This window comes from Cryptomeria japonica, chromosome 11, assembly GCF_030272615.1.
Source record: "Cryptomeria japonica chromosome 11, Sugi_1.0, whole genome shotgun sequence".
Classification (NCBI taxonomy): domain Eukaryota; kingdom Viridiplantae; phylum Streptophyta; class Pinopsida; order Cupressales; family Cupressaceae; genus Cryptomeria; species Cryptomeria japonica.
Window position 1 is genome coordinate 229,505,002 of NC_081415.1, and position 15,585 is coordinate 229,520,586.

Genomic DNA, 15,585 nt, shown 5'->3' on the forward strand with positions numbered 1-15,585 from the left:
ATATTGATATTCCAATGCTTGTAGCTTGGCTGTGAATGGCTGAATGGAACAGTGGCTACAGGTTTGGCTACATTTGCTACATTTGGAGGAGGGGTTAAATGTTTAGTAATATATAGATCAAATAGGGGAAACTTTCGCAGAGATTTGATATTAAAATGAATATAATTGGCCCGTGGGGGCAACCCACTACAGTTATGGAATGTTGGTTTTTTCCTTTTCATTTGATTCTAGCTGCAGGAGGTTCTCACTGGGTCTGTTTGATGATGATGACTTTTAGGGATTGAGTCAAGCGTCCATTGAAATCATATCTGACATGGGCATATATTCTGCTGATGTGTAATTATTGTACTGGCCAATGGCTAGCCAGCCATTGCAAGGGGGTACATAACTGAAGTACCCATGGAAAAGTTTGAGTTTCTAAGGGGGTCTCATCCTTCTGTATCTGCATGATATTTGGTGTCTCTGATGCTTCTGACTGAACATCAAGAATCTGGTTTCAGGAGCAGTAGCCCACAAATCTTGTACATGTCACATAGACCACAAGAGCAAAAAAAAAGCTTATGTGGTGGGGAAGGATTGGGTGTGGATTCATCTTGCTGACTCTGCCCTATTGGTGTCGCATGTGGAGCAGTGAATTGAAATGCACACCACACCGCATTCCCTGACTCCAAGGTGATCTAAAATAGACAGTGGAATGGAAGGGTTCTAATAGTAGTTGTGAAGTTTGAAATATAGCCGTTGGGTGGTAGTGGTGGGGGTGTGGTTGCAAGTTGCATGTACTCATCATGATTATATGTTTAGGTTTTTGGTTTCTTTCTCATCATTCAAACTGGGTCTGTGTCCCACACCACACACACCTAAATGCAACATCCGTGCATTAGCCCTTTTTTCTTACCAAAAAATTCTCATCAATCCCATGAATGCATGACGACTGATGATGGGATGGGACTGGGGACCAGATGCCATTGCAGGTTTTTTCTTTCTTCTGAATTTGTGAAAAGCAGGGGGCCACAGCCACAGCTGCACTAGGGTATTGAACTTACATCACATACACATTCCGCATGAAGCCCCCAATAAAAAATGACTAGGTAGTGAAGCATTTGATTAAGGGGTTAAAAGAAGTGGGTTTAAGGGGACTACAGTGTCGTGGGAAAGGGGTAACAATATGATGATGATTTATCACAAATACCAAGGAAGTGGACACCTTTCCAGCAGCATTGTCCGAACGGGTTTAAAGGTATCCAATGCTAAGGACTTTCCAATGCTTTACAACGTGGGCACTCACCCTACAGCGTTCCGGTTGCTATCTGCTCCTAGTTCTCTTACGAATATTTTTATAGCCTGTCAGGGGATTCATTAGTACGCTCGTGCCTCCTGTTACATCTTCCCTCTCTTCCAGTTGAGCACTCTCTACTGTCTCATTTTTTAGCTTCATCCTCCTCCCATTGTCCGTTTTTCTCCCGCTTTTCCCCACATAATGACTCATAACGGCCTTGCCCTTAATATAGCACCCAAATCTCTACTATGTTGCCTCTTTTAAGTCTTATAAAAAACAAAAAGCTCCTTACAGCCCTGCTTTATTCTGCCGAGATTTAGAATGTTAATGGCTGCCAAGTAATATGCTCAACTTATTCCGTTGGGGACAACCAGTTGGCTGAACTGAACTTTTTGGACACCCAGTTTGTTGAACTGATTTTATTGGCATCTTGTAGCTAGAAAAGATACACCCACGTCGCCGAGTAGCTTTTTATTGGCAGGTTAGGAGTTGCAGAAGAGATATTCACAACACCGAAGCCATTTTTCTGTGGTTGGAACACGAGAAATGCATTCTACTTTAATTATTTGTTCAGCTGAATTTTTTGTGCAAGCTATTTGAGGGCTTTGTGAGATTACGGTGTTAAGTTTTGCATTAGGAGCTGGAGTTTTGGGTCCAACCGTGGCTACCCCACGGGGTCCGAGGATGGGGAAATACATGAGGAAGGCCAAAGGAGCAGGAGAGGTTGCAGTCATGGAGGTGTCCTCTCAGAGCTCTCTTGGAGTTAGAACTAGAGCTAGAACTAGGACTCTTCTTGCTCTGCAGAACCAAAATAAGAAGTCTTCACCAACTCCCAACAAGCCTCCTAAGATGTGCATTGCGCCTGCTACTATTAATACATCATCATATCTGGAGCTCCGTAGTAGAAAGCTAGAGAAAACAACTGGTCCATGTTGTGCTGTTGCAGCACAGGAAACCCGCTTGAAAAAAATGGGGAAACTATATTGCAGTGCTTCAGAAAGGAGTAGAAATGTAAGGAAAGAGCATTTACATTCGCATTCAACATTCATGGTTTCAGAAGAGCAGCAGGAGCAGCCCAAGAGCAAGGCTAGTAAGCTTAGTAGTATAGCTAAGCAGAGAAGTATTCATAGTGGCAGCAGAGGATCTCCATCTGCAGTGAGCAACTCTACATCTTTTTCTCAGGTATGTTCAAAAAGGAAGTCTGGTAGGGCTCAAAGAAAGGAGCAAGTGAAGAAATCCAATGATGATACACAAGATATTGTGCCTCAGAGTAACATAAGAGCACAGGCAGGACAGTTGCAAGTTTTTGAGGATGAGACCCCCACTCCCATAGAGGGCTCATTTGGAGAGAATGCTATAGATCAAGAGGGCAGGGACAGGTCTGCATAATCATTCTTTTATTATTGTAATTACTATTTATTCTTAAATATGTTTTTGCTACTTCGGTTCAATAGTCTTTGTCATTTGTCAAACTGGACTCATCTCTTGTTCTTGTTTCCATTGGTATTTTTGGGGCTTAGTTTTCAGTTTTTAAATTTAATATGGATTTTGTGGGTGGGTATCTCCAGGCATATCAGAGAAAGTACTCCTTCTAGTCTTATAGGAGATGGGGAGACCTTAGAGGCTCCTGGTTCTACAACTAGACCTTCATGCCGCAGCTCTGGTAGAAGAAGATTGCAAGGTGAAAGTAGGAGAGATGTCCCGACCTCCAGAGAAATGGAGGAGTTCTTTGCAGGAGCCGAGCAACAACAGCAAAGAATCTTCATAGAAAGGTACATGAAGCTTTTTTGGTTCATACTTCCCTCAAAGTATGCCTCCTTTACTGGCGAGTCTATTCAAGCTCGTATACGGTCTGCAGTACATGTAGGAATAGGACTCCATGCATGGAGGAACATTGAAGCACCCGTGTTATGATGCAGTTTGTGGGTTTACTATTTGCATAAATATTTGTACATATTTTTGTATATTTCATGTTCATGTACAAGTAGTTTGGATATTCCATCCACTCTTTCCCTATTTCTTTACAGGTCTTGTAGTTATGCAGTTCACAACACTTATGTGACTAGTATTCTGTTATATGGAGTTCTTACATGATTTATTGCTTTTAGGTACAACTATGATCCTGTAAATGACTTGCCTCTTCCTGGCCGTTATGAATGGGTTGCAATAAACACTGCTGGTTTTAGACCATGAGAAGACATCAATCACCAGTTGCAGCAAATCCTTCTGGAAGTGGCTTTTAACTCAGCTACAATATGAGGGTTCTTCAAGCATGACATTTTACAATGGAGGATACAATGAATGCTCTGCACTCGAAATAAGAGTGCGAGCTTGTAAAGATTGTCACAAATTTGTTCCATCTTTATGGTCTTAATGTACAATATGTATTGTTGGGCACCTTTTCGTTTGTACAGATCCTTATGGGATATTTTTTCTTCTTATTAAATCTCCCACCTGGGCATCTGTAGAAAAGAGTTGCCTACGTTTTGTTCATACCACTTTTCTGAATAAAAACAATTTCATGGTGCAATCAATGTGCTCCTTTCTCAAAAACATGGACTCAACTCGATAAAATCCCAGTGTTTTCTTACCTCGTAACAATGTCTCATTTTGGGTTTCCTTAAAAGGAATTTTACTACGTTAGAAATCAAGCATATTGAAGTTTGCCATAATGTTACACTATGATGAAGTCATCGGACAATGTGCTTTTATGTGAGCCTAGTAACAAGTCAATTCATTTACTTTATTCAACAGTTGTACTCGACTTACTAAGTTATAGCTGACAAAATCTAAGATTGTTTTTAGTGCTCTTACTCATAAGACTTTGGCTTTGATGTATTTTCAAGGATTGATTTGCGGATAAGTGTATCTCCCTGTCATTTTCAACCAGATATTTGCAGAGAAGTGCATTCCAGTGTGCTGAAAACATGTTGCATTTGCAATAATTCGCAAAAATTGTTACAAGGAAGGAAAATTGATAAAGCAGATTGTTAGTAATCTAATCTATGTTTTAATTTAAACAAGTAATCTTCTTGGATCATTTTTTAATCTTCTTATGCTCTCTATGTAATCTGAAATGTTGATACAAAAAACACTCACGCAGTCAAATCTAGAAGCACTACTCGGACAATCTTCTTTCTCATGATGGATCACTGGATGTGATCCACGACGTCAAAATAAGAACATGTACAATTGATTTCAGAAACAAAAAACACTCACGCAGTCAAATCCAGAAGCACTACATGGACAATCTTCTTTCTCATGATGGATCACTGGATGTGATCCACAATGTCAAAATAAGAACATGTACAATTGATTTCAGAAACAATCCTTTAAGCTCAACCACCAGATTGATTTTCTGAGCTGCCACCACAAATTGACATGCCTAATAACTAATGGACAAACTACCGGAGTGGCTGATCTGAGAATGAATGTGGTCCTGCTTACCCAGAGAATTTGAGAATTTGAGAACTACAAATGGGAGAGCAGGGGTCCACCACTAGATGAAACCCGCCCACCCAAATGATCCTTGGCTCTGTAGCTGAAGTGAAAGCCTCTAGCATTAAAAAAAATCTCACTTTTACCATAGTAGATGAAGTGAAAGCCACTAGCATAAAAAAATCCCACTTTTACCATAGTGGCAATGAAGTGAAAGCCTTTACCATACAATGACGGCAGTGAGATTAAGTCAATTGTAGTGGTCAAAATCCCTGTTGAACATCAAAATCAGAACTGGCATATACAGAAGCAATGTGGTCACCAAAAGACAAAAAAAAATACATGAACAGGACTCTTGTGGAAGTGGAATAATCGAAGAATATCTACTTCAAATAAGAGATGTCTAATGCATACAAGTTTTACTATTTTCTTTATCTGTTTTGGTTATAAACAAACAAGGAAGAGAGTACACTGTATGCTACATTTTAATATCTCTGTCGGATATATATATATGGCCAGGAAACTGCACCCGCATTAAATAAACAAATTCATCTGTACAAGTAGCAGACAGATGAGTCCACTAGTACAAGGAGAAGGCTGATCATTTTGCAGTTTCTGGGCCAATATGCTCGAGGAAGAAGTATAGAAGGTGCACAATTACAATCACAAAAAATCGAAGTATTAATGCTACATTTGGAGTGAAAATGAAGGTGCATGTTTTGTGGGCAACAAAGTCTTTTGCCTATGCACAACTGCCTAACTTTCATTGGCCATCCCAACGTCAAATAACACAACTTAGTAATTGGGGCATTGACATTTATGTCCTCTAGAGATTGTGATTCATTGCTTGTCATTTATGGAACCTCTATTTGTAATATCAAGCCTTTTTTAGGCTTAGAATCCTTATGTTTGAAACTTTAATTCTTCCCACCCTAGGAGGAGGTGACTCTTCAACTACTGCAAGTAGGGATAGCAGTTTGAGCTATCTTATGTGGTAAACCATATTGGGTAGATGTAGTTTCCTCTTTTTCTACATAGTAATGGTGGAGGGAGAGATCTTTCAACTGTGTCATATTTATCTAATTTGCATTTGGAGCAATTTGCAATAATTTGGCTAGTGTTAAAATTCTTGTGATAGCAAAAAGGCAATCTTTCATATGGTCCAAAAATTGATTTCAATCGTGATCAACAATTTTTAGAGTAATATCTACTAGGAAATCAGATGAGCCTTTGTATATAGCCAAAAAAAAAAGAGTCCCCAACAAGATTCAAACTAGAATTGGAGTGGAAGCTTAGGGAGTTGTACCCATATATATGTAACAATGAAAGATTCAAAGGTAGGGTTGAAAGTTGGGTGCCATGGTGTATGTATGAACAATTGTTGAAACTCTAGAGGTAGTCATAGAGAATTCTTTTATGGCCTAGAACATTGTAAAAAATCTTAATTGAAAAAATCACGAGCACTAGAGTAAATTAGAAGATCACCTTTCAAAATAGGACACCAAGTATTTGCAATCGATTTGTGTAGACTATAAATACTTGGCAATAACCTATTGAACATGTTAATCAATCTATTTATTAGAAGAGGAGACCACCAAAGATTATGCTAGTTAAGGGAAAGACCTTCTCTGAAACTAGAGCCAACCCACCAAAGCCAAGGCTTAACTACTTTTGAAGCATGCCAAATGTTTTTGTCAAAAAGGGTACCCTCAATATGAACCACTTCCTTCATGAGAAGAAGGGTTTGAAACCCAATCCCCTTCTAGGCAAGTCTATTGATCAGGTAGCTTGAAGAAATACAATGTCCAAGAAGAATCTTCCAAGCTTCATTGCCCAAAAAGGGCACACATGATTCATTAAACATAGAGTCATTCCTTAGTGTTGAGTGGATAACAACACCAAATGCTCAAGAAATGCAACATAATTAACAAATGATTCATTAAACACAGAGTCATTTCTTAGTGTTGAGTGGATAACAACACCAAAAGCTCAAGAAATGCAACATAATTCCTAGGTAACTTGATGGAAGCTCTTGTGTTCTTCAAAATTAAATGTTAAAATTTATGATATGATTTTAGTAAAAATCTAAATTTTAAGATTTAGTTGTTCTCTTAATTTCTTCTTGAAAAGGATTGCATCTTGATGATAATCATATTTAAAGAAATCAAAATTAAAAATTTAAACCATTTTGTCCTCAATATAATAACAATAAAAACTTTTGTAAACTTTTAGATTTTTGAATTTTTCATTTATATTTTTACTCTAAATTTTCCTAGAATATGTAGAAGATATCCACATATATCCTTATTTAATATTTATGAAAAGATTATCATATGATAAACAATTAAAAATAATATTGTAAATTGAGTATATTATTTATAAATATAAAATTTAAAATAATAAAATAATATAAAAGCTTATCATTTTCTTAATCTTTTCTAATAGTTATCTCCATACATTTCTATTATAATTTTTTAGAAAACTTAAACTCACTTATTTATTTATTTTCTAAAAAAAAACATTTTTGTTTTCAAATTGTCTTTCTAAAAATAAACCTCCAAACAATAAAATAAAATTTGAAACTTACTATATATTTTTTATTACAAATTCTTTAATGAAGTGAAAAAAATCTAAGTTTCCAAAAGTAACTTTCTATTTTGAAAACAATAATCACATTTAAGAATACATTTCTATTATTTATCTTAAATTTATATTTCTAAAACTCAAACTTTCTAATTTTAAAACAAAATCTTAAATTTTTTTTTCTTTTCCTTTTTAATTTTTATTTTTATATAAGAAATATTATAATTTAATATTATTACTTTTAAATTAAAAATTCAAAACAATAAAATTAAAAAAACTTACCATATTGTTAATAGTTACAATGATATCTTTCTATTATGAATCTAATTTCCAAATAATATTATCTTAATTTGTCTTTTCAAAAATATAAAACTTAAAACAATAAAATATAATTAAAAACAGCTTTCCAAAACATAAAACTCAAAACAATAAAAATTGCATATATATCTTAACATTAAAAATAGAAAGTTGCAATAATTAAAATCAAAGTTGAACTTATTAGAATCAAAACAAATCTAATATGTAATAATTTATATGAAATTAAATATTCTAAATGAAAACATGTTTAGGTTGTTTCTACTATTGACTTTTTGTTTTTCCTTCACGAGCTCTTATAGTAAATAACATTTAGTCATTGCTCTATTCATTTGACAAATTTCTAAATTCATATAATAAAAAATTGTTCTAAAAAATCATAATAAAATATTTTAAAAATGAAAAATAAATATACCTTAAATATAAACGAAAATATATCATCTTAATCTATACAGAGTGTAATAAATTTTTGTGTTGTCACATGCATTCCGAAAGTGAAAAAACTATAGTCCTATAATGTTGGCATTGTAGGTTACCTCCTATAGTGCTACTATTCTGAAGTAAATTTAAAACACTTATCATATTTAACAATATTTGTGAGGCAAGTCATTTGCCATTGGTGATTTTTTGGATAATTAAAAATTTATATTACTTTTTTATGTTTAGTATTTTTTGAAATGATTTAAATTATTAAATTATTATTTGAATTGTATTTGTCTTCATAGTTAATATTAAAATTAAAAAAATCATTATCGTTTTTAAACTATTTACATGCATATTAAAAAAATATTTTTTTTGTTTAAATAATTTTTAAAATTACATTAAACTTAATTTTCAAATTTTAAATTAAATTATATATAATATGTTTTTTAAGTTTAATCTTGCAAATGTAGTGTATTTAATATTTTGTCATTATTTTCAATCAGATTTAATGTTGAGCATACATTTCATTAAGAATATAATAATTTGGTTTAGTAAGAGTAATCATCTCCGTTGTACCTTCTTTCCATACAAGTACTAGTTTTTTTAGTACTTATGAATTAAGTAGGATTGTTTCTATTATAAATTAAAAAATTATTTTTTAATCATAAACAATTTTTTAATATCTTAAAGAGAGAAAAAAAACCATACACTTAACAAGATAATATCAAACTAGTTGTACAAGATAATATGTCTAATGAATATAATTGTATATGATTACCTGATACACAAAATACACAAAAGGTTGCAACATTGTCATTCTAGAACTTAGCTTCTCTTGATATGATCTTTTTCTATATCTCGTTGGAGGTTGTACCCATGCCAAAAGTTCCTACTTCCATTGTATTGGTCCAAGTTTTTCCACCCAAGAGGGGGATCAATGTATGCCACTTCTTCATTTGAATTCATAGCCTCAATAGGTGAGGAATCTCCTAGAGCAATGTGGAATTTGTCCTTGCTCATTTTGTTCTTCTTCTTGGTTTCTTTAGGTAGGCTCCCTTTGTCTTTTTCCTCCTTGAGCTTTCATTTGTTGTATTCTCTGATAGAATCCCTCAATCCATTAACAAAAGGTATGTTTTCTTCTTTAGGATAAGCCCACATGTGTTCACACATCACTTCTGAGGTATTTACCCAAATTGTTCCATCCTTCAAGAACTTCACAAACTTGGTTCTTGAGATGTCTAGTTTTACTATTACCTGCATAGCAACATGAAAAGACGTATCTCTTACAAGACTTAGTAGGCTCCCTCTTCACTCCTTTAAACTTCTCCTCATTCCTTCAGACCCAAATGTGCCATAAAATTTTAGTAGATAATATTAACCAAAAAATATTACATTCTTTGTTGAGTACATGCACTTTGCCAAACAAGATTTTAGAACCTACAATATTATTAGTCCATTCTTTTAAATCACTGCAAAAATGAGTCTACATATCTTTAGATATAAAGAAATCCAAAAATATATGTTGAATAGAATTACGCTGTCTACAAACATTACAAATATCAACATCCTTACCATGAATTTCATAAGGAAATGTTTGAAGTAGTAGTAGCCATTTAAAGAAAGCCTTTTTAGGCTTAATACAATTATTTCATAGTCTATTGAAAACATCTTGCCATTGTTTGCTAGTCAAATTAATCTGCCAGATTTTGTTAAGATAGTCAAACAATTCATAATTGTTGCATAAAGTCTTATAGATCATCTTAACATTAACATTACTCAAAATACATCACACTACAAATGGGAGAGCAGGGCTCCATCATTGTATAAAACCTACCCAACCAAATAATCCTCGGCTCTGTAGTTGAAGTGAAAGCCTCTAGCATAAAAAAACCCACTTTTACCATAGTGATTGAAGTAGAAGATTAGGTTATTGTACCCATATATATGTCACAATGAAAGATTCCAAGGTAGGGTTGAAAGTTGGGTGTCATGGTGTATGTATGAACTATTGTTGAAACTCTAGAGATAGTCATAGAGAATCCTTTTATGGTCTAGAACATTTAAAAAAAACTTAATTGACGAGCACTAGAGTAAAAATGAAGATCACCTTTCAAAATGGGACACCAAGTGTCTACGATCCACTTGTGTATACTATAAATACTTGACAATAACCTATTAAACATGTTAATTAATCCATTTTTAGCAAAAAAAGATTTATTTTTTACCACTTCCCATTTAACATCATCACTAAAATCCATGACAAAGGACATATAGGTGCATTGGACCTAGGCATGACTAATTGGGAGATACCATACTCAAGCATCTTTTTTCTAATGGACCTAGAATAATTAGAACCATTCTTGGATGCCTGCGTCAGATTCACCTTACTTTCATAGGTGTGATCAAATTTCACAACCTCCTTAAATGACTACATGGACTAGGAGTATTTGTAATTCCATTGGCCCCTAAACATCTTCCCTTGATCAATGCCCTTCCAATGCTCACATTTAGGTGATCATTTGTTGTATCACCAATCACTTATTGCACAAAAGAGTTTGCACAAATCTTAGCCTGTTTATTGGTCGCAATGACATATCTAAAGTTTGTTATTATCTTCAATTTTTTTTTAAAACATGTATCATTTGAAAAACATTTTTTTAATAATAATAGATTTATTTCATTTATATTATTCAAATTTTGAAGCTCAATATTGATCTATATTTTTCACAATTTTACCACTTGTTTTCTTTTTCTTATATCTATTTTTTTTTTATAAAAGTGGTGAACCACTAAATTTTATTAATTTTTATAATTTTTTTACAACCTGATTCAAAGAGCACCGGTAGGAAAGAACTAGGTCAAGAAAACCTTTGGTCTTGCTCATACATAAAAACCAGATAAGAGGCCCACCCAAGATTACACAATTGCCATAATGGGCAACAAAAAACCCAGCCCCCTATACTGAGTACAAAATTTCTCTGACTGAGAGAATTACATTAAGAATGCATAAACCATGAGCTAGTACTTTCCAACAGAGGAGAAGAAGGGGGGATAACATCATCATTGAGAGCTACAGGAGACACCATCTGAAGAGGCAAAAATGAAGTTGGCAAAGACATTACTGCTTTCATCGAGTCCAGTTTAAAGTGAATGCCTGAAAATACATTGATAGGTGCCGCCAAACAATTTGGCGAAAGATAATCTAACAAAGCTACCAAGGAAAACAAAGTAGCAACATAAAGGTTAGAAATCAAGCCATTCCTTATAATTGAAAGAAGTTCCCCGTGCCAGCCAGAAGATAGTAATTGAGAACGAGATAGGAAACCACCATAATCAAAATTGCCAAATTCAAAATGATAGAGAGACAATGCACTATCCAAATCAGCAGCAATATAGAAATAGGGATGGACGTATGCATCAAAAAGTGCCCTGACCATAGAAGAATCCAGGAGCAAGTCCATACAGATAGTGAAAAAATGAGATGCAACCTCAGCAAGAAAACAACCTGCATTTTCCACCAGCCATCGTTTGCCCAAAACCTTGCGAAAAGCCAGAGAAAAATCCAGAGAATAAATTTGAAACAAACGACCAAGCTTTTCATCATCAAAATCATGAGAGTCTTGGAAGTCATGCTGCTTAATAGGCATCAATATTCTATAGCCGGCAGACGCCATAAAAGAGATAATGCAAAAACATAGAGAATACGAGATTATAAAGACAACAAAAGCCATTATGAAAGAACAAGCTTGGCCACTAAAGGATGCAATAGATAATATCAGCACAAGCAAGCCCACGACAAACGTGCAAAGCAACAACCATAGGCTACCACCTTAAGAAAAAATGATGAGAAGTACTTCACAATAAACATGGCCATAAATAATACAAGATTGTCACACGAATGAGATCCCCCCAATGCAAAAGAAGTAATTCCAAGTCTGCCACTGCAAAAGAAGAAATGAAAACAATCATTAAAACTTCAAGTGAGTTGCTCGAACTATAGTACAAGCATCAAAGATCATCATAAATAAAACCTCGTGCAAGTTGTACAGGAAATCATACTTCGAACAAACAAAAAACCATGCAGTAGCGATGATGTAAAGCAAGGTTTTCATTTTTAAATTTTTGAACTATGTAAAGCAAGGTTACAAGGCACTCCCGCACCACAAACCCCAACCTATTAAAACAAAATATCCCAGCCCGTAACCTGGATGGAATTACAAACAACAATGCAGACTTAGTGAGGAGATATGAAGACCAAAAAGGCCACCAACACCACATTAACCTGCATACCTGAATATAATCACCAACAGGGTATGAAGTCGTGACTCTGCTAATAGGTTAGGATCGATTAAACTGGGTGAGGTGGTAAAATACTCAAATCCACATCAACCAAAGAGTGGATGTCTTCATCTAATGCTTTATTGGCCAAAAAGTCTGCCACCTTGTTGGCTTCCCTATAACAATGGACTATAGAGAAGGAATTAAAAAACTCAAGTTGAGCAAGTATCTTATCCAACCAATATTTGAGATGCCAAGAATGTGAGGAGCGATTAGTGACCATATAGAAAACAACCTAAGAATCACCTTCTATAACAACATCCAACAGATGCAATGAAAGGAACAAATCAAGCCCAGTAGAAAGGGCATGAAGCTCGACCACATTATTGGTTCTGCTAGCAATACATTGACATTGATCTTTAATAATACAAGCCTTATTATCAGAAACCACAATACCAATGGTAGATTTCCCAGGGTTACCACGGGATGCTCCATCAAAGTTCAATTTGATAGAAAAAAACTACAACATAAGTAATATAATTAGTTTTTTATTTTTTTTTATTTTTTAAGTTCTATAAGTATTTGAATCTAATTTTAATTTTTTATTTAAATAGTTTGTTGAAAAAAATACAATTCAAGATTTTTTTATGAATAAGTGCATCAACATTCTATTAATTAAGAATTATTAGTACACATATTCACTAAAAAGGTGGGTGGATGCAAGATCACTCTCCAAGAGTCAAATAAGGCCAAGCTCATAAAACAAGAAAATAATTTAAATAAAGCCGCCAAGTGGCAAGAGCATAATAGCCGAAGGAGGGAAAGTGATGTCAAGAACATCCCAATCCTCATCTTTGTCTTTATTTTATCCTTATCTTTAGTGTGAACTAGAAAAAACACCAAATCTAAGTGGGGAAACCATTTTGAAGAGGCAACAAATGGCCACATAAGAGAACCACTAGTTTATGGCCCCACCCCTTATAAAACCACCCAAAAGTGGCATCCCAAGGGAGATTATAAGTAGAATACCACCGACCAAGTTGAAATGTGCTTTTGTGACAAACAAAGTGGCAATGAGGACCTTGGGACTAAGAGCAATGAGCAGAGTGACTCCACCCCCTGCACTGTCCACACACATGAGAATGACCACAAGAGGAAAATGAAATTGGAAGAACTCTAGTCACAATATTGGGAGCATTACCTTAGTGATCAAGCATCTCATGAAGGTGAGCCACTTTTAGGGAAACCTTGTTCGTTTGCACATGAATATTTAAGAAAACATTTGAACAAATGATTGCTTTAAAATAAAGTGAAACATGCTGATCAACAATGTAATGATTAAAAATAGCAAATAAAATTATTTTTTCATATGTTGAAGAGAATCTTCACCTTGAAAGCAGGCCAAATTTGGTTGTATTTATGGGGAATGTGAGGGAAATACCCCAAAAGAGCCACGTTCTAGGAGAAAGGTTTTGACTTGAAAGATTAGAAGAAGTTGTGAATCAATTTTTTAAGTTGTTTAGATCTTTGATAAAAACAAAAAAACCTATTTGAAATATTCCACCTACATAGAAAATGAGCAATGTGGGTCTTGGATGGCCATATGGTGGAGCCATGATCCCACAATAAATCCTTAGAATAGAATCCACCAGGTAAAATGGGCAATCTTGGATTCAACCACAACCGGTCAAATGTTCAAAAATTTGTAGTAACAAACAAAGATCAACAATTGCATATGTCATTTTGGGTTTAGATTTGTCATCATTAGAAGGTTAGGAGAAAGAGAGTGGTACCCAAGATACAATTTGTAATTGCAGAAGTTTGTATTAGGACTCCATTGCCAATCTTTCCACCAGGGCCTAGTAAAATGGACAATAATTTTATGCAACATCTTGATACGAATGCTCATGACTATATCACATGTCTCTTGGTTTGGCCAAGAGAGGTGAAACTTAGCGAAATAAATCTCGTGAAGATTATGGACAACAAATGATAAAGGCATTGAATGTCTTTTTTATGGTATCAAAAGGCCTTACCCATGGCAATTGAGGAAAAGGGAGAACTTGATTTATTAGAAGAGGAGACCACTAGAGATTATGCTAGTTAAAGAAAAGACCTCTAAAATTAGAGCCAACCCATCAAAGCCAAGGCTTAACTACTTCCCAAGCATGCCATATACTTTTGGTAAAAAATGTGCCCTCAATATGAACAACTTCCTTCATGAGAAGGGTTTGAAACCCAATCCCCTTACAAGTAGGTCAATTGATCAGGTAGCTTTAAGAAATACAATGATTCATTTAACACAAGGAGTCAATCATTGGCATTGAGTGGATAACAACTCCAACACTCCAAATGCTCGAGGAAGGCAACATAATTCCGAGGTAGCTTGAAGAAATACAACAATTCATTTAACACAAAGATTCATTCCTTGATGTTGAGTGGATAACAACCCCAACCCTCCAAATGCTTGAGAATGACAACATAATTCCTAGGTGCCCTTGCAATCTTCAAAATTTAATGTTAAAATTTATGATACTATTTTATTAAAAATCTAAAATTTTGTTGTTCTCTTAATTTGTTCTTAAAAAGATTATATCTTGATGATAATCATAGTTTTAAGAAATTAAACTTGAAATTTTAAAGCATTTTTTCCTCAAGATAATAATCATTAAGGTTTTTGTAAACTTTTAGATTTTTAATTTTTCATTTATATTTTTACTCTAAATTTTCACTTGTATGTCTTTATTTATTGTCTTAAAATTAAGATATGTTAATTTGTATTATATATAAAAGATGTCCACAATACCCTTATTTAATATTTTTTGAAAAATAATTATGATGGAAAGATTGTCATAGATAATGGTTAATAACTATGCCAATAGGTGCAATGCCCGCCAAAATACTCTAGAGAAATAATCTAAAATCTACTAACAAATGAAAATATATATACATTTTTTTAAAAACATCCATTACTTTATGTTATCATTAACATACATCAATGCAACATCAACTCTTTGAAAGATCACATAAACCAACATGAACATAACCATAGAACCAGATTACACAAGCAAAGAAAATCATCTAAGCATTAACCTATCTCCAAATACACTCTTGCAAAAAAACCATTCCCTAGGGTATCTTAACATCACTACTTTACATCGTTCTAACATAACACTTATCCATCCAGTATATCATATTCTATCATTCAACTAAACATTTACTTTTCACACAACTAGAGTAACATCAACACACATACATAGCTCATTTACGTA

General features: G+C 34.2%; 1 protein-coding gene across 1 annotated transcript; it reads left to right on the forward strand.

Annotated features, from left to right (window-relative positions):
• Positions 1–791: 791 nt before the first annotated feature.
• On the forward strand, positions 792–3,829 carry LOC131063949 (cyclin-dependent kinase inhibitor 5). Its single transcript, XM_057997945.2, has 3 exons — positions 792–2,655; positions 2,845–3,048; positions 3,385–3,829. Exons 1-3 carry the CDS (start codon positions 1,961–1,963, stop codon positions 3,467–3,469), a joined length of 984 nt encoding a protein of 327 aa, XP_057853928.1. The 5' UTR covers positions 792–1,960; the 3' UTR covers positions 3,470–3,829.
• Positions 3,830–15,585: the final 11,756 nt, after the last annotated feature.